We start from the raw sequence: 18,524 nt of genomic DNA, 5'->3' as shown, positions 1-18,524 counted from the left end.
AAACAGCAGCACTGACTCACCAAAGCCCATCGCAGAGCAGCCTTCCCTCAGCACTGCTACAGCAGAAGCAATCTGTCACACAGGTCTGCGCTACAGCTCTGTCCTCTGATCTCTTCAGGAGCAGAATGGGAAAGGCAGATGTCTCTTTTTTCCAGTTGAACTTAGCTGAACTTAAGGAGCAAACCTCCCACTCAAGGCAAGGGAGAGGACAGGCTTATTTGTGCTCTAATAGACTCACTGCTGCTGCAACGTGAGATACTGCAGTGACTGAGGAGAGAGGAGGAAGGAGAACTGCCGCTATTAAATATCTAGAAACACACTGGCATACCTCCATTCTCCCTCTGCTAGCTGGTCTGTTTAGCAGCTCATGCTTACACCAGGCACTGTTGGAATATTCCCTTGGACTTCCTCTGGTGCCTTCAGCCAAAGGAGCAATAATGGTGTTCAGGATTAATTAGATAAACACAAAAAACACATATCTTCACTGGACTCTATGGCCCAGCAGATGAGATATTTATCTATAATGTAGCAGGCTTCGAGGGAAGCATGGCAGCACATGGATTAAACATTATATAAAGATGATGCACAACAGACCTGTGCTCAGGCTGATCTCAATTCAGTGCCTGAACCCAAGAGGACAGAAGCATCATGCATGAAGGCAAATAATTCATTTTCTAAACATGAGCTAAGAGGCTGTTAAACAGCATCCCACAAGAGCCAACCACAGAAGGCTCAAGAGGTGCAGTGTTCTCTCAACGGCAGGAGTCTGGGGAGAGAAAGGGAAGGTAAAGACATGTAGAAGAAGGAAGAAGTCCTACTTGGTGTAAGAAGGATTAGTGACCCCTCCTGCCAGAGGCTCATTGATAACATGACCCCAAACCTTACAGAAAACTCAAGTGGATGCCTCTGCTCTCTGTCCCCTTCGTAGCTCCTGACACCTGACATCTGCCACCTGCATTTCTGAAAGCCGACCTCCAGAACAGCCAATGATGCCCTCGGCTACAGCAAACACCATTGAACCAGCCATAATTCCTTCTCATACCCTCCCATCTGGGGACTACAGACTGAACCAAAACCTCAGCTTCTATTTATTTTGCTCCCCTCCTTCAGAGGAACATCAGAAGAAAGGAGTCATCTGCACCCTTCTTAACCCTTTGGTCTTTTGGTTATTTCTCAGCTTGGAATGAGTGCAAACCACAGAGGAGAGCAGCAATCGCGCCCTCCAGCAGCAGCAGCAAGCACAGCACCACAGGCAGAGGTTACTGGCAGTGCAGCGCACTGACTCTCCAGCCTGCGCTGGGTCTGGAAAAGCAGCCTCTCCTAGCAGATTGAAAGTCACATGCTTTCTTTCCTGCCTGTGCTCCAAGACAGATCTGCGAAGACAGACTGAAAGCTCGCAATTTCACAGCAAAGATGTATGTAACGAGCTGTGCTGGTTCCTTGGAGGACAGATATATGACTGTCAAGCACTGTGCTAAACTACACATAACTATTGGCAACAGGGACTGATGCAGTTTGTGGGAATATCAACAAGTTGCAACAGTCCAGCATCTGTCACTGTATTTAAATGAGTCTGTTCTACAGATCCTCCTAGATATGAAATGTTTTATTAAAAGGGAGGAGATTTTCACCAAACCATAAGAATAGTTTCTTTGAAATTGAGATGTGAAGTAAAGCAAAGATTACCCACTGAAGTTTTGCCATCTTTTCTCTTAACCAGGACACAACACTTCCCCAAGTGGTCCTAGGAACACAGACCAGTCTCACTGGTCTTCGCTTTAGGCAGTCTGAAAGTCAGCTGTCTCTGCTTTGTTAGCCTCTCACAGGTCCTAGAGTGCAAGACTTCGGATTGCAGGCAGTAAGAGGAAACTTCTGCCAGGCTACAGATTCCTATATATGAAGGCCAGGGGAAACAATTACAATTCAGTCTGATTTTCTCAAATAAAACCCCAACAGAATAAACTAACCTATGAAAAGTCCAAGAAAATAGTCAATTTTTATTTAAAAACTGCTAAAGGATAATTATGTTTTTGAAATGAGTGGTTTTAAATTTGTATTTTATTTTCAATTTTAGCTTTGGTGCCAGTCCTCCTCTAGCTGCTAGTTAAGACTCCCACACTGGGTTTTCTTCTAGCTGAATCACTTTTGTTTCCAATATATTACAAGAAATCTTAAAACACAGATGTTCTGCTGATGAGAAGCCAATGGTACAAAGTGTCTCCAGTTCCTTCCTCATATGGATTTCCTACGCATTGTTGAAGAAGTTAAGGAATCTACCACCAAACCCAACTCCAAAGCTAAAGGACTGGGCATTTTCTCAGTTAATACGTACGTGGGAATATTCTCTACAGAGGAGAATGCACAATCTTGTAACTGTATAAAATGCTAATTATCTGCTTGGTGTCTTTTGGGGGGAAAAAATCACGCCTGGATATTTTCAGTTATAAAGCCCTTGGAAAATTTTGATATTGCTGGGAGTCAAGCTAATAACTGATGGTCACCATTACACTGAAAACAGTAAAATTGGCTCTGTCTACTGATTGATGGAGGTCATGTAACATTTGTCTAGCTCTAAAATAAGCATTGGCGAAAAAAATGTCCTAAACCTTCGTTCTTACCCAATAGAAAGCACACAGACATGCTGCAGAGGGACGTTTAACATCTCAATTAAGTGATACAGTACGGTACCAACACTTCACAGGTGGAAGTCGGTCAAGAAGCTCCGAGTTGGATGGAAGGCTGTGTTGCAAAGAGGGACGCTGGTGGCAAGCTGCAGAACAGAGCTCAAAGGTAGAGTCTGACAAACTGGATAAACTATGGATCACATTCGTTGTCTGTCCTGGTGTGACTTGACAGGATTAAACTCCTGAATAAAACACATTTGCCATCTGGACAGCTCTAACAACGGTGCCCTTAGAACTCGGGCACATTCTCAAACACGGAATAACCAGAGCTTGTCAGCTTAGGGTTTCATGGCGTTTTCTGCAGAGCTTATGGCCCAAGAGTCAAGGCTGTGTTCCTCTCCCCGATCCCTAGTACACAGGCTGGCAGAATAAATGGAAAACACAAACTAGCTCACTGTAACAAGGCAAATTAGTTTTGGAGATCAATGACTAAGATATCAGGACTATTTCATTTATGTATTTAGGTAGAAGCCCAGCTACTGTGCTTTCACCTAATATGCCTCAGTTAACTTCAAACACCACAATGCAAAAAAGCATTGCAAGTTTTAAATCAGATTAAAAAACCACCACAAACACACAAGCTTTCATTTCTTTTAACACTCATTTATGGTATGATATAAGGTAAGGAGGACAGGAAAGATGATCAGTTTAGACACAGAAGATTACCCTCGGGAAGACAGCAAGGTTTAGGGGATAACACAGAAAGCACAAACTTTTGGTAGCAAAACCGGAGGAAAAGCCCCTTTGCCCTTCTCTCACTATTCCCTTTCACTAGGGCAGAATGCCTCAAGCCCTCATCACAGCAAGGCTCCATTGAAATAAGTGCTATCACCAGATTCAGTAACGGTTCAGTGCTGGCTTGTGGCATCTCTCCACCTCCCCCAATTTCAAGGCAATTGCTACAGAAGTCATGCATGCAAAGCAGGGACAGAGAAAACACTGTCTGTTGGGCTGTCATTTCACATATAAATCTCAACAATGTTGCAAAATTCAAACTGACAGTCTTTGTTTCAACAGAGCAGAATTGGTACTATGAAATGCACTCCAGATGCTCAGTGGCGTTTCTCAGTATGAATGTATTCCTAATTCAAGGCTTGCTAAGAAAATAAATACCTAAACTGAAGATTTCACTATGGAAAAAAAAAACACATTAGATTTTGCCAAGAGATGGACTAAGCTTTCAGGGTCTTCAACGTGGTTGCAAAGAAATACCCTCCCCACAGATCTATACACAAAATGTCCCAGAAGCTTCGGAGCTGGCTCTCCGGGGTCAAGGGAAGGCAGGGCTGGAAGCACAACTGTGTTAGCGTAAACTCCCTCTGGGATTTCCTGTTCGTTGTTTGCAGAAACACCATCTGTGGAAGCAAGAGCAGCTTGGCCAACACAGACCTCTGGGTCTGCCTGGTGTCAGCGGAGTTGAGGGGGAACGCAGAGAAGCCCTTCACCAGAGAATTGCAGCACCAAAAGGCTGAACAAACCTTGTGACAAACAGAAATAAATACCTTCTGCCCCTGGGGTGGCACCAGAGACCAGTGACCACTGCTATCTTGGACCCAGGCTGAGAATGACCCTTGTGAACACAAGAATGTGGCTCAGGGTGGGGGGGAGCCCTGCAAGTCTCCCCTTTCCTTCAGTCCCTTTGCTTGCCTGCACCTCCTCTCCAGTATCGTGCATCATCCACCAGGCTACTGTAGAAGATGCACCTTTCAAACAGACCTCAGTTCTGCAGAGACCAGTGTCATGTCAAAACAAGCATGGGGAGCTTAGCTTAATTCTCTGCTTAAATTTACTTGAGGCTGCACAAGACCAAACCCTGCCATACCGGCAATACACCAGCCTCCCTCCAGCAAGCGCTTCTGTACTCCAGGTAACGCTCCTTGCCCTTCTGCTTTTGGGTCCAGTGGAGCCAGGCAATACGCACATCCATCTCCTCCACTTTGCATTCTCAGCACTTCCCCCAGAAGAAAAAGTCTGTTCTGTAACTCAGACTACTGCCTGGCCAGATGAATCATTACCTCACAGGGTTAATTAACACTATTGAGCGGCAATTGTTAAGCAAACAAACTTCCTGGAGAAGCTAGAGATTTTACAGTCTTTTGCCAAGTCTAAATATATTCAGCTTTTTAAAGATCTGACTGTGCAACGGTTTAATCACATGCAAGTACAACAGTTAAATATTATAATTTAAATATATGAGGAACATCACAAACTTGGAGAGGATCTGGGACATCAGGAGGAGGAGGTGGGGGGGCTTGAAGCAGTGCTCAGGCTCTGATGAGCCAGAGCCAAGCTCTGCTGGGCCGTCTGTGTGCGGAGCAGGAAGCGATGGACTCCTCTGCCAAGAGCACATGACAGACAGCAGGGAAGCATCCAGCACTCTCAGATGGTCTGGCACGGACATTTTCTAGCTAGCGCTAGATGATCCGTGCTGTAACCCCTTTTCTTCCCCATCCAGTCTCTCCACATCTCCCTTTAAGCCCTGAGTCCCAGCCAGCCCCTCACTTTTACAGATGGATCAGTTAAATAAAGGGAAGCATCTTCTCCTCCCTGCCCCGATCATTCCCATGTCATCTGGAGCATTTTCTGCTTCATTCTGCTACGTGGTATGTCCAGACTGGTATTAAAGGGGAGACACAGGGGTTCTCTGACTGACTAGCCCATGAGAAATCCAGTGATAACCAAGTTATAAGGCACTGGTATAAAATGTCAGGCACTTTAATGATTAATGTGGTTTTAGTACTTAATTTTGCCTTTAGCTTTTAAAGTTAAACCTGATCTCTGACACCCATTTGCACACAAGCCTTTGGAGCAGAAGTGTAGAGGGTAAAATATGGGGCTGCTGAATCTGCCTAACTTTAGAGCCAGTATCCATATTTCACTGTAGCAGGACAGTACACAAAATGACAAGCATTTGTAAGCAGACTGTTTGGACCACAGTCGATTTACAATCTCCTGGGAAAGCTTTTCTTTCTGTCACCATATAAGAAACTAACACAATTTGACTGCAAAGATTGCATTGTGCTCCATACATTACTTTTCCCCCAAGTCTCCCTTCAAGCAGGATGCTTCTTTTTTTGTTAATACAGAAGCTGATGGAAGTTGACTAATGCTGTTAGCTATCTTTTGATCGGAATTGATTTGGCAGAAATTGAAATAATCTTCTAGAAGAAAACTAAAGTACTACTATAAAAACGTACTCCAAGATTGAATTACTTTGGTTTCAGAAGTGGAAAAACGTTGCTTTGCATGCATCTGTGCGGTGACAAATGCACAAAGTACCTTGAGGCATCTAGGAACAAACCCTCATCAGTGACCGCCTTCGCTGGAACACGGGGCAGCAGAGTTCAGCTCCCCACGGTGCAATATCCCTAAAAGACATCCCAACAAGCTACCTGCCATTTTTGCTTACAATCCACAGTACCATGCCAGGGAAAAGACAGAAGCATGCATATTGAGACTGGACTTCTGTTTGAATTAGGGATGATGAAACTTCTTGCACACAAATACTGACAATAAATACAAACTAATTATCTGTTCTCTCACCCAAATCCAGCTGCATCGGTCTTGTTTACACGCAAGCTTCTTAAAACATTGTGCAAGCACTTAGCGAGTCAAATCAATTCCAGATCTTTTACCCAGAGCCAGGTTATCTGTTAGGAAGGTAGAACGGAAGCTCCACGATCCAGCGACAAGGAACATGCCAGCTTTTAATACAAGTTTTATATAAAACACACCTAAAAATAGTTTGAAAGGAACTGTCCCCAGTGGCCCATCCCAGGCTCTCACAAACAAGACAAAGCGGTGGATGCATCTAGCGGGCAATCAGCTGCAAGCATCCAGCTTCCCCTCACGCTGGCTAGCAGTTCCCAGGCCTTCTGGATGAACACATTTCCATTACTTCCACAGCTCTGTATACCCACGCCGAAACAAAATTACATTCATAAACATGACTAGTTAGCTGCTGATACTGTTTGACAGTTACTGATCATGGGCTTGTCTGGAAGCAAAGACAGACACGAGAACAAAGTGATGAAGTCTATAAGCACTGCTCGAAGTTTACTTGAAGAGAAACCGCCTCACAAACCTTACCTGTGCCAAGGATTCTCCACTTCCTTTTTTTAGCTCTGAGAAGTTCTCGCTCAGTTTTCCTCCCTTGTTACTTGAGTTGCATTTATAGCACATCCACCTCATCAGGCCTTTGGTTACTGTCCCACACTCTTTACTCAGCAGACACAGCGAATGGTACAAGTGGCCACAGCTGTAAAGAGAAGAGAACTCTGCTAGGTGCTCGGAAGCAGGGTAACGCAGCCTGACAGCTCTGTACTTTGGAGGGGAAATCGCTGGTCAATGGAAAACAAGGCTGCTTATCTGTAAATACAGATCAGCAGAGTATACACTCCCTTCATACCTCCACACCCTCCTGTAGTATTTCTACACTTGCAAAAATAACAATAGATGCCCATTTGCTAATACAGCTACCGATCATAATACTAAGGTAATAACGATCTTGTCTTATTTTACAGCCACCTGCTCACAGACAGGAATATCAGAGATGCCAACAGAGTACGTAGTCAGGGCTGCAGTAGATCCGAGATGTACAAATACAGGCAAATGAACCCAGGGTGCTGCAGTTGCACAAACTGCATTGCCGGGAGAGATGACAGATAAACTGACAGCTTACTGAACAGCTTTCACAGAATTGTAAGGCAATTCTTTCCAGCCGAGACAGAGCTGGCTGCATGCAAAGAAGGCTGGCTCTGATGGGTTTAATTAGCCAGCCCTTTTACCGTGCAAGAGAGCAGGGACACATGCTCACAGGAATACATTATGATTACTTGTGCAAGCTAAAGACCAGTAGCTTTTTTTTTTCTTTTTTTTCCTTTTGAAACTACTAACATGATCACAGCTGTGACCCTACCCTTAACTTTACCTGAAAACAATTATTTCATCAGCAGTTTCTTGCCTTCTTTTGTACTGCTGTAGACAAATGCAGCAGTAATCCTGCTTTGGGGTAAGCCCTCTAGTGACAGAAGCTCTTAGGTTACACAGGGACCAGTGGAGATCATGGTTTAAAAGATTCGTAGTTGTCTCTAGAAGGGTCTGTGTGGAAGACAATATACAGAATAACTAGGTCATTTTGTCATCTCCAGACTGCAGAAACTCCATACTGATCAATTCTTCGTAACAAGCAGCTTAGCAGATTACTAAGAGCAAAACCAACCCAACAAAATTGCTTCCCTTTATATGTTTTCTAGCCACTGCCCTCAAAATACTTACCCTTTCATCACATGTTAATGGAGACAATACCTTTTCACTCTTAAATAGATAAGTCCTTTATTGATTTTTGTCAAAGAGCATTAAAAGAGACATGGTAGGCTCATTTTGTCATCTTCCATACCAGACCCCCCTTTTTTTCTCTCTACCTGGTAAGCTACTGCTTACATCCCCCATTTTAGGAGAAACGTGCTGATAAAAATCAAAGCCCAAATGCACTATCACAATTAAAATATGAAAAACACACTGAACTTCTCATCTGCTAGTTCTTCCCAACTGAGATTTCCATTTCTGAAGAGCCAAAAGCAAAATACTCTTAGTTTTTAGCCGTCAGTGCTTCTTTCAGCAACAACAGGTAACAGGCATAGGTGCTCTGGTCCATGATCTATCAAAGCTCTGTAGCAGAAACTCACAAAAGGCTGCAGAGGTTGCACCAGTGGTTCACATCTGGCCTAGTCCAGATGTGACATCCAGCCTGTACCAGACAACTGCCAGGCAATGACAGAGGACCTGTGGTGCTCAGAGCAGACCTTTACCAAGAACCCGAACAGAGATGGCTCTTTATGTTCAGGCCTCTACAGTAAAGCTATTTTCCATTTTATTTTTAAATTGGATGCTGCTGCATGGAGGCCTGAGCAGTAGCTAGGGTGGTAGTGCCATATGGTAGGCAGAACGAGGGAGGGTGAGTTTGGAGGAAGACTACGCATTCTGTTTTGGGGGAAATGAGTTTTAGAAAACTGTTGAAGTTTGGAGACTGCCTGGGATTTGAGACTGGACAGAGAAAGGCAGGAGTGAGATAAGGTGAAATCTCATCAGGTGACAAAGGAACCGCAGCATTACCATTGGGAAGTGGCAAAACAGCCTAATCAAAAAGGCACTTATTTAAAACCCCGTAAAAAGACAAAACATGCTGGTTTTGCGCCTCTGAATCCCTAACTGCAGGAAGAGCTGGAGAAAAAGCAGATGTTATCCTTCCAGTACATTTAACATAAAACTGAACTACACAGGTGTTCACATCACCATGTACCTGCCAGTCCCTTCACTTGCAATGTCTGTGAGCAATACAAACTCATTCCCCTTTCCCCAATCACACAAATATAAATCACTTGCATGTCCATTTACTTTGTCCTGCAGAGAGAAATGACAAATGATAGAGAGAGTAGTAGCCTAGATAGCTAAAAGTAATCCCCGTATACAGCAGCGGACAGAAAAGAAATGCATGCAACTTACTTGTTCATAGTTAAAAGTGTCCAGCATTCCCAGGACAAGTCCTTGAATTTCTCCAAGTTTCCCTTTTCCATAAACTGGACCCTGTATGAAGAAATGAAAAGCCGCAGCTGAATCACAGGATATGACCATTCTGGCTATTTTTTTAATCTTTTTTTCCTCCAGATTGGCATTGCAAATGGAAGTTATGACTCCAGATTTAAAGACGCTGTACATGCACAAGGACAGCAGAATAATCCTATGTATTGATGGGAAAATTGGTAATTAGCAAAACTGAGTAGATGACAACATCAATACTAATTACCGTGCTTGGGTCAAAAGACTTTAAATGTGACCTTGGAAATTTCATTCGCGAGTTGCAAGAGCTGACTGGAGAATGCATTTGAGGAATATCGAAGAAAACAGCAGAAAACACCCTGCAGTGACACAGGAGGAATCGACTCCGTCCGTGCTGCCGCTTGGCACCGACTGCTACAGGTGTCTGCTGGTCAGCGAGCTCCAGGGCTGCCTGCAGGGCTCCAGGCCCCATGCTGCCAGTGTGCTTTTGCCCAGGTCAGAGGGTAATTCACTCCTCAGTCTCTGTGCATCCACAGGTGACCCCCAAGCTCATTCAACACCCCCTCAAGCTGCTGGTTGAAAGCGCACAGATCCAGTGGGCTGTGCAGCTGCACAGCAGTATGCAGGAATCCTGGGCAATCCTGTGGAGTGTGCAGGAATCCTGAGCAATCCTGGTCTCGCATCCTAGATGACAGAACATCATCTAGGGAACAGGGACCTGGGGCTCTTCTGTTGCTGCAGGGATGATTTCCACGTGCCCTGAGCAGCTTTATTTCTGTATCCCAGCAGCACAAGTGAAGGGTTGTGGCACAAGTCATTGCCCTGGTGCATCTCAACCACCTTCCTTAGGCCTGCTCCAAACCAAACATCCCCTTCTCCTCCACAGCCACTCTGGGACCCTCTGAAGCATTGCTCAGTGCAGGACAGGAACCCTGGTCTAAGATGCACCTCCCTGTTCTGGGGTGAGCTTAGCAAGGAGCCCTTTGAGAGCTGCTCTCCATGACAGTGTACAGCCTCTCAAACAGGCAGAGATGGACAAAGCAGTGGAAGAGGGGAGAGACTTCTGCAATGCCCTTCCCTCCTGCCGGGCCCTGTTGCACAACAAGAGAGCAGGCTCCCGCTCACGGGCACACTGGACCATGCCAGGAAATACCTCTGCCCAACAACCAGCATGGTGAGAGTTTGCTGACAGCTCCTAGTGGCCACAAGCACTAGCAGCCACCAGCACTAGTGTCTCCTGGGCAGAACTGACCCTGAAAGATCTCTCCATGTAATTGCAGAGGTGCCCTGTCCCCTACCAACATGTAACACGGCACCACTTCCAACACACACATGCCAGGAACACAACTTCCTCCTACATGTCTTTGCAGCAGCAGCAAGATCAGACTAGAATGCAACAGTGATATTTTGCTAAAGAAGATGCCCTGCAAGATGTTGGCTAACCAGCTGGGATCCAGTCAGTCTTTGTGTCTTTAACATGAATGGAAAGCAAGGAAGAGGAGTCAGGTTAGTAGTAGGATCCACTACTGGCTACTGCAGCGGTGTGATCCACACCGTGCAGCCCAGCATCATTCTATCCCTGTGGCCTGGACAGTCTGACCTGCAAAAGAGCAAGGCTGTGCCCTCCTCACCCCAAACTGGCACCAATGAGGCACACACATGCCTGTAATCAGAACAAGTCTATTCAGGAATGCCTCAAAAGAGGATCAGGGGAAATCATCTTTGTGTAACACACAAATCCCCGAGGCTGACAGAGAGTCATTGAATTGGACCTGGAAAAAAGCATTTTGCCCTGCTTGGAGGCAGTGGAAGGATACTGGGGTAAGCCTGCTGGAAGCTGAGAGAAGCTGACTGGTGGAATGGACAAGACATTGGCAAAAACAGATAGCCTGGCAAGATGTGAAAAGGAAACTAACCTAGAGAGTAGAAAAATGATGGAGACACAGTGGAAACAGGAACAGAAGAAGCTGGATGAACAAGCTCTGGATGAGATGAGTAAGAAAAGGAGTAGGAGCAAGGCTGATTCCATGCTGGGACTGAGAGCGAGAGAGAGAAAGGAGAATCAAGAGTGAAAAAGCAAGTTGACAAAGATGACTAAAGTAGCATGGAAGTTACACTGCAAGATACCCAGAGATATCACCAAAACAGTTATAGAAAGCAAGTCAGGCAATTTTTGAACAACAGTCTTCAGAGGAAATGTGACAGGCAGAAACACCAACATTCAAGCCTAAATAAAACCAGCACTGAGTAATAGCACTTGAGTCAAAACCGGCTGTAGATTTGGAATATACAGAAGAGCTCAACATGCTGCAGAGGCTACTTTTTTGCTAAGTGAACAGCACAGCCTCAAACAACACTAAGTTTTCTTTCTGCATGCGTAATTTAAAAGCAACAGCATAGAAAGTACACTACACTGAGTCACCATATGAATTATAGAGAGCAACAGGGAACTCAGGACTTCTAACGCAGCATGTACATGATCCATAACATAGAGCAAGTTATTTTTGTATCTGCCAGATACTCACTTTTCTAAAGCACTCAAGTACATGGCCAAGGAAACCCAAACAGGTAACTCACAAACTGGACAGATGCAACCATTTACATGTAGCAACTCAAACTTCCCAAGCTGCAATTAGAGACTTTCAAAGCAACTTGTTTCTTATCTGCATAGAGAGAGAGGAATAAGAAGAGCTACGAAGAAGAGAGAAGAATAAAATAGCCACCTACAGCTTTGCAGAGGAGGAACGTGAGTCTGAGGGCCAACTTTCAGTTGCTCATTTTTTCTCAGGTCACACCCGATGATCTCTAAAAAAATGGCAGGTAGGAAGAGAACTGACTTTTCTCCAAAGAGGAGCCATGTGGTCTAGCAAACCTTATCCCAAGCCTGGTAGTCAAGTGCAAGCAGTGAAGTTCATGCATATGTCCTACCAGCAGCCATTGAAGACAGTGCTTTACAGGCCTGGGTTGCAGCTGTCTACCTGCCTTAAGCATGAAATCCAGAGCTGTAATTTCACTTTTCCAGCAAGTTATAATGCTTTCTTCCAATTTGCTGGTTTCAGCCCCCACAAAATTTACAGTCACAAGACCCTTGTGGGATCAATTACTTTTATGGAGGAATATGTTTCATTAATTCCACCTTATAAAATTTGTCTCAGTCTGGAACGTATGCATGCTCCAAATACACTATACAGGATGGCACATTAATAACAGTCAGTTGCACCAAGTCAGGAACAGATCACAGCTACTGTTTCCAGGCTGGTATTTCCCTGGGGATATGGCAATGCTCAGCATGGTAAGCCGAAGCCAAACTCACTGCCCAGTGCCGCTACCAACAAACAGATCAGGAAAAGCTGGCAGGTATCCAGATGCAAGCCAGAGATGCTCATGCAGCCTTTCAGCCAGTTCTGTCTCCTCCATTTCCAATTTCTTCCCAGCTCCAGGAAACAGCACTTTCTTTGCTAACAGCACTCACAGAACTGTGCTAATAAATGCACTATGAATTCAGAAAATGGATTCACTTGTGGCTTGTCCCATCTGCAAGGGGACAGAGCAACTGTTGTACATAAAACTAATCCCAGCGTTGACTTTCAGGACTGGAAAGAGAAACACAGGCAGAGCCCTAAGCAGGGATGGAAAAAATTCCAGCAAATGCTTTCTGGATCTTTCTGCTTCCATTCTGGAACAGTTTTTAGAGATTCCTTCCTTCCTCACTTTGGGGTTCCTACAGGTAGATTTTAAATTTCTGGCTTCTCCAGTTCTCCATTTTATAGGATGCATCAGCTGCATCTGCTTACAAAACATGCATGAAGGATTACAGCTCTGTAAGGGAATTAAGACTTAACCTTTCAGCCCTCTTCAGACAGCATTCACATCCTTAATGACATGGAATTTTTCTTAATGCTCAACAGGTTCCTCTAGTACCTCTCTTAATACAGTTATTTCTGACTTCCTATTTAATAAATAACTTTACAACATTATTAAAGATGAGCAAGAACATAAATATATCAATCGTCATTTCATATGACTTCAATTATATAAAGTTCAATCAATATGCTGTAATAGGCAGATGCCAGTAGCCTACCTATTTTCTGTGAAAGCTGTGGAGCCTGGTCATAGCCCTTTGCAAGGTGCCCTTTAGCAAAGCATTTTGGTTGCAAAGTTAACATTTGCATAAGGTATAATCTGTAAGCAGTTAAGCCCAGAAGAGGAAGAAAAACAGTCCACTAAAATTGGAATACTGTAATTCCTTTTCAGAAAAGGCAAGATAATCTACCTCAGTTTATTGATGTCATTCACCTTACAAAAAAATCCCCCAGTTAATTCCTGGGCAGCTGTTCTACCTTCCAGACCTGCGACTCCAGTGCATCTATGCTCTACCACCAAGACTTCACCTCTGTTGGAACAGCTTTTGAGGGCATTTGCAGACAAGCACTGCTTATAATTCTGGGTTTCACAGAAATATTTTGAGGGCTTGGAAAAGGCTGTATGTTCTCCAGGGCCCAGAAAAGCTAGTTTAAGAATTTACTTATGGTCACAGTTGAAGTGACACGTCAATAACGTTTTGAACAAGGCCCTACATACTGCTCAGAGCAGTATCGTTTGGCACCAGGATTTAGCATTTTACATAGCTTCAAAGAGCAACAACACAGCTTTGCAAAAGGAATACCCACCCAGGGCTAACAAAATAGAGATCTTTCTAGCTAAGAAAGCTGTTGAGACAGAGTGTTCTGGGGAAACACCATGTATGCATGCCACGTTGCGATTCTTCCCCGCAGGGCACTTAAATGGCATTCCCAGATAATCCAAGGAAGCAGATGACAGGTCACACTACTCAGGGGGCAAAAAATCCAGTGCTCCCTGCTGTCTAACACAGGGGGAGTTTTCTTTCCTGATCCCAAACATGGCAAGGGTTCAGAACCCCTGAACATTTGAGCTGGGCACTCAAAGACATGGCCACACAGTAAGACATAGTCATCACTATTCCAAACATCATCTTCCCAGCTGAATTCAAAGCAACATTCTTCCAAGGGCCAAGCTGTGCACCAAAAAAAAACCCAAAGAAAAAACCTCCCACAGGCATCTGGTGCAAGCCCTGAAGCAATAGTTTAATACAACACAGCTACAAACACACAAGCAAAAGTGACCTAGAGCAATGTAATCCCAGAAATCAAGGTTGGTGTGAACACAGTGTGAATGGAAATGTGTGGTTTTAAGCACAAGAATAAAGGGTTAAATGAATGGTCTGTCTTGGTAACAAAGGACACTGTTCCCAGCTGCAAAGCTGAGGAGGGTGTCAAGCACTGAAGGCAGCAGACTGATAAGAGCCCAGCACAGACAAGTTAGCAATGCAAGACCCGATCTCCTAACATGAGGAGGACGACAAGTTGCAGAATATCACGCACCATTTTTCTGTTAGCTCAACAGGAGAACAGACTATAGACATGTATTTCAAACCTAGGTTCCAAACAAGGGGAAACAAAATGTGCAGCAACCTGGCCTATGATTTATGGAAGCTTAAGTGAGATTCAGAGGCAAAAATCCACCTTGTAACAGCTAGCAACGTCTAAAGGACATCTGTCATCATCAATCAGAGGAACCCCAGAGATGCAGTAAGGGGCTGACACCCTCTCTACTGCCCACAAATGATCCTGGTAAGATCTCTCATTCCCGTACATCTTATGTGTTTGCAAACACGTGAGTGCGAGTGAGTGAATGAAATCTATAAAAGAATGACTGTTAAGAGGCAAAGTCAGCTTATTTAGAGATCCTGTAAATAAATACCACCTTCCCTTCCATAGGATCTTCTAATGAGTTTTACAACACTATTTTCCCTACACCTGTTTCTGAGCTACAAGATACCAATGACTACTCCTATTTTATGAAGTTCTGATGCTAATGTTCTTTACTTGGAATTCAGACCTTCTCTCTGAATGCATTTTAAGAAGTCACCATCTCTCCCCATTTTTTGCTCTAGTTGTACAAAAACATCTGCCTTTTTAAATCGCTGTTTTGTCAGACTGAATTTGTAAGGCTGGCCAGAGAAATGGAAAGAGCAGGAGCAATTTCCCCCTGCCTCCAAACCCAGTGACCAGAGTTGCACATGCTGCTTTAAATAATGCCTTACACATTTCTGTCCCTAGTAAAACTACTTCACCTGATGCACCATAAGCATCCCATTATCCTTTGCAATAGTGCCATCACACCAACCACTTCCCTGTACAAGTGACAAATACATTTCACTCATCTGTCGCCTCCAGGACATGAATGCCAGCCTCTAGAAAAGGGTTTTTCTGTTTCTGCTAAAAGAGTCTGTAAGAACAGAAATGGGATGAAATATTTGAAGACTGCAAACAAGAATTTCTATTCTTCCCAAGGGAGAACAGGATCTTCCTCCACACTGTAACACCTCCCGGTTGTGTTATCTTCACAGTGGTCGCTGGTTTGCCTCTCGCCCCATTCTGGTAATTCTCAACACAACCCAGGAAAGCTTCCCTTGTCAACGTCCCCACTTACTCATTCACAGCTTCTGTATCATTTCCTGCCTACATTAAACATCAAACAAAGCTCAATAGGAAACTATATCTAATGCCCCAGTTAAAACTAGACAAAGTAAGTTATTGAAGAGGCATTAAGTTTGCTCGACACTTTCTACCTTTGATAAAACCATATTTCATTAATCACGCTTTCTATCTACTCTTCTACAACATTTTTCACTGTCTTTATGATTTTTTCCAAAATCCAAGATTGTGCATAATATTAAGATCAAACTAATAGGTTGCTAGAGGTGTGTGTTCACCCTGTGAAGCCTGTAAGCCCTTTCCTACATTTTCTTCTTTCATCTGGAATAGAAACCCTGAAGAGTAATTCAACACTTTCTCAACCCTTCAATCATTCCACTCCACAATGCAGACAATTTCTCTAATTCATTTTCTGCATTTCTCAAGGTTTGCTATTAAATCCCAACCTCATCTTTCGTCTGTTTTGCAAATTAACAAATCATATCTGCCTGTGATCACTCAACCCATGATCCCGTTTTGAAATCAACTCTTCTACAAGATGTTTGCTGCTCACTAACAAACATCTCTAAAATAATACATTGCACCATCAATCAAAACGGTGCAGTCTTAATCTCTTAACAGCCTACAAATTTTGCTGTAGTGTTTTCACAACTGTCCATCCCTTCCTTAGAGCCTTAGCTAAATAGCTTTCAACAAATTTAGTTCCAAGTTTTGAGAAATTCATAGTGGCTTTGCCCCTAAAACTGCTAAGTTTCAGTTCAAAGTAATTGCAACCTTTGAGATATTTTATTTGGTTTGCAGAAATTACCTCAATTATCTTCTCACAGGTCTATGTGTTCTCACACGTCTCCTCAGAGTGTCAAGTCTTCCAGGTCATTCTATCAGCTTTTCCAACTTATAGCTCACCAGCTGAACTTTTACTGAAATACTTTGAACCAGACAATTAGCTAATCTGATCTTTAAAGACATGGAAATTGCTATCACATCAGGAACGTGTTCAGCTCTTCCCAATAACTGAGCAGCACAGCTTGGTAAAAGCTTCTTCTCTTCAGAAACTCACCTGTAGAATTCTCTGCAGGATTGAAGGAAGAGCGATAAATGCAGCCATGTTGTTCAGCACTTGCATTGTCAAACTCTTCAAAGCTGAAATATCAAACATAAAAGCCATCCCAGTTCATTGGGATTCAAGGAGTAATGAGAGATCAATGTTTCAGATTAGGAGAGTTTTATTTCAGTTCATGTTTTCTAGTTTGAAAATGGTTGTTATATACATTTTTTCTTCTGTACATGTTTTGCACTAAGCACACACAGCTTTTTGTATCAGAAAGTGTATTTAAAAGTTTTCGACACCACGATGCCTCTCCCTTCCCCTCCCACACCCTACCTACAGTAAATGTTCACATTTTGAGACTTACTTTGTAGCACTGTCATTCACTTTTCCTACTGCTACCGAAAACTAATTTGGATGCCTTGTGCATGTTATAGTCCCATAGCCTCTAAAACTTCCTAACATTAACCTTTGCATGAAACTTGTTCTTGATCCGCAGTTGCCCAAAGTAAGAGTCAATATTGAGATATGCACGGACCCAGCAATTCAGCTTCTTTGTGGGGATAATTAGCTAGTTAGAGCAGTTTGGGAAGTATGCACATTAGGAACGAAAACAAAATAGTTATGCAGGATCCAAGTGCATTATCCTCTCATCATTTCTGTTATCACATCAGATGATTACTTTTCTGCAGGCATTAGCTCCCAAAAATGGATAATCTAGGGGACATTCTGAATTTAGAGGAAAAGATGAGTTGAGGGAAGAGAGGTGGTTTATATTTTTGGGTTACTGATCTCTGCAAGACTATCCCCAGGAGTCCAGAGCAGTCACTGGAAGGAAAGAAAGAGAGGGAGGACAGACAGCATGATCACCACCACACTTGCTTGTACTATGTTGTGATCCTTAACCACACACAACTACAATCACTGTGGACCACAGGGCTGGAGTGGATCAAAAGACATTATTCTGTCCCAAGACCACAGTATCTAAACCCCTTTTTAACTAGCCTTAAGTCTCCCATAAAGGGAGGCTTTTCAAGATGTGCTGCTGACACCCACAACAGATTCAGGGCACTAGAACTGGAGTAGAGAATTTAGCTGGTGTATTCAAGTTCTACTGATTTTATATACAATAGACAGGTGCAGGGATAAGCATACAAAAAGGCTAGGCATGGAAGATGACAGTGTATTATGTCAGAAGTTCCCAAAGTGCAGACTGCAACCTACTTACAACCTAGAAAACCTTTGTATGCGCTGTGCACCTTGGCTTTTTCATAGAGACCATCCTCAATGGAACCAGATTATGAGCAGAGGCTGTGGCAGGGTTCCTCTTCCACTCAGGACTAAAAAGAAAGGATCTGACTGCTGTAGCCTACCAAATGCCCAACCTGAGCTCAGTCCTACAGCCACTGCAGTTCAGATCTACTGCAGGAGCAGCAAATTTAGGAATTGAGTAATAAAACTGCTTTTCTTCTATTCATTCAATAGAGGAGGAGAGACAGCACACAGATTTTGATTAATATTTGGGGTCACAAAGGCCAAAATACTTACATTCGGAGTATCGACACTGTGAAGAACCAGATAATTTCTGTGGGGACATCATAGCCTCCAGCAGGGGAAACCAGAGGGCCTGAAATAATTGAATGTGAGGAGAAAACCAGTAAGAACACGACTACTAAAAATGAGCTGTGAGCAATGTCAGAGTCTATTTCCAAAGAC

The 18,524-nt window shown here is 43.6% G+C and overlaps 1 protein-coding gene across 2 annotated transcripts in view; it reads right to left on the bottom strand.

The window, feature by feature from the left end:
• Positions 1–18,524, bottom strand: part of VPS8 (VPS8 subunit of CORVET complex) — an 89,940-nt gene that overhangs the window by 6,203 nt on the left and 65,213 nt on the right. Inside the window, exons 39-44 of one of the 2 annotated variants that reach the window (XM_076341747.1) lie at positions 18,357–18,435; positions 16,821–16,903; positions 9,189–9,269; positions 7,615–7,784; positions 6,774–6,942; positions 6,249–6,334 (exon numbers count right to left, since the gene is read on the bottom strand). In XM_076341747.1, the coding sequence (XP_076197862.1) occupies positions 6,296–6,334; positions 6,774–6,942; positions 7,615–7,784; positions 9,189–9,269; positions 16,821–16,903; positions 18,357–18,435 (621 nt within the window). In that variant the 3' untranslated portion in view covers positions 6,249–6,295. Of the gene's footprint in view, positions 1–6,248; positions 6,335–6,773; positions 6,943–7,614; positions 7,785–9,188; positions 9,270–16,820; positions 16,904–18,356; positions 18,436–18,524 lie in introns of those variants that run through there. The other variant, XM_076341748.1, reaches the window with a different exon arrangement.

Source organism: Aptenodytes patagonicus, chromosome 6 (assembly GCF_965638725.1).
Source record: "Aptenodytes patagonicus chromosome 6, bAptPat1.pri.cur, whole genome shotgun sequence".
Classification (NCBI taxonomy): domain Eukaryota; kingdom Metazoa; phylum Chordata; class Aves; order Sphenisciformes; family Spheniscidae; genus Aptenodytes; species Aptenodytes patagonicus.
The sequence above is the reverse complement of the archived record's forward strand: the minus strand, read 5'-3'. Positions and strand labels throughout refer to the sequence as shown.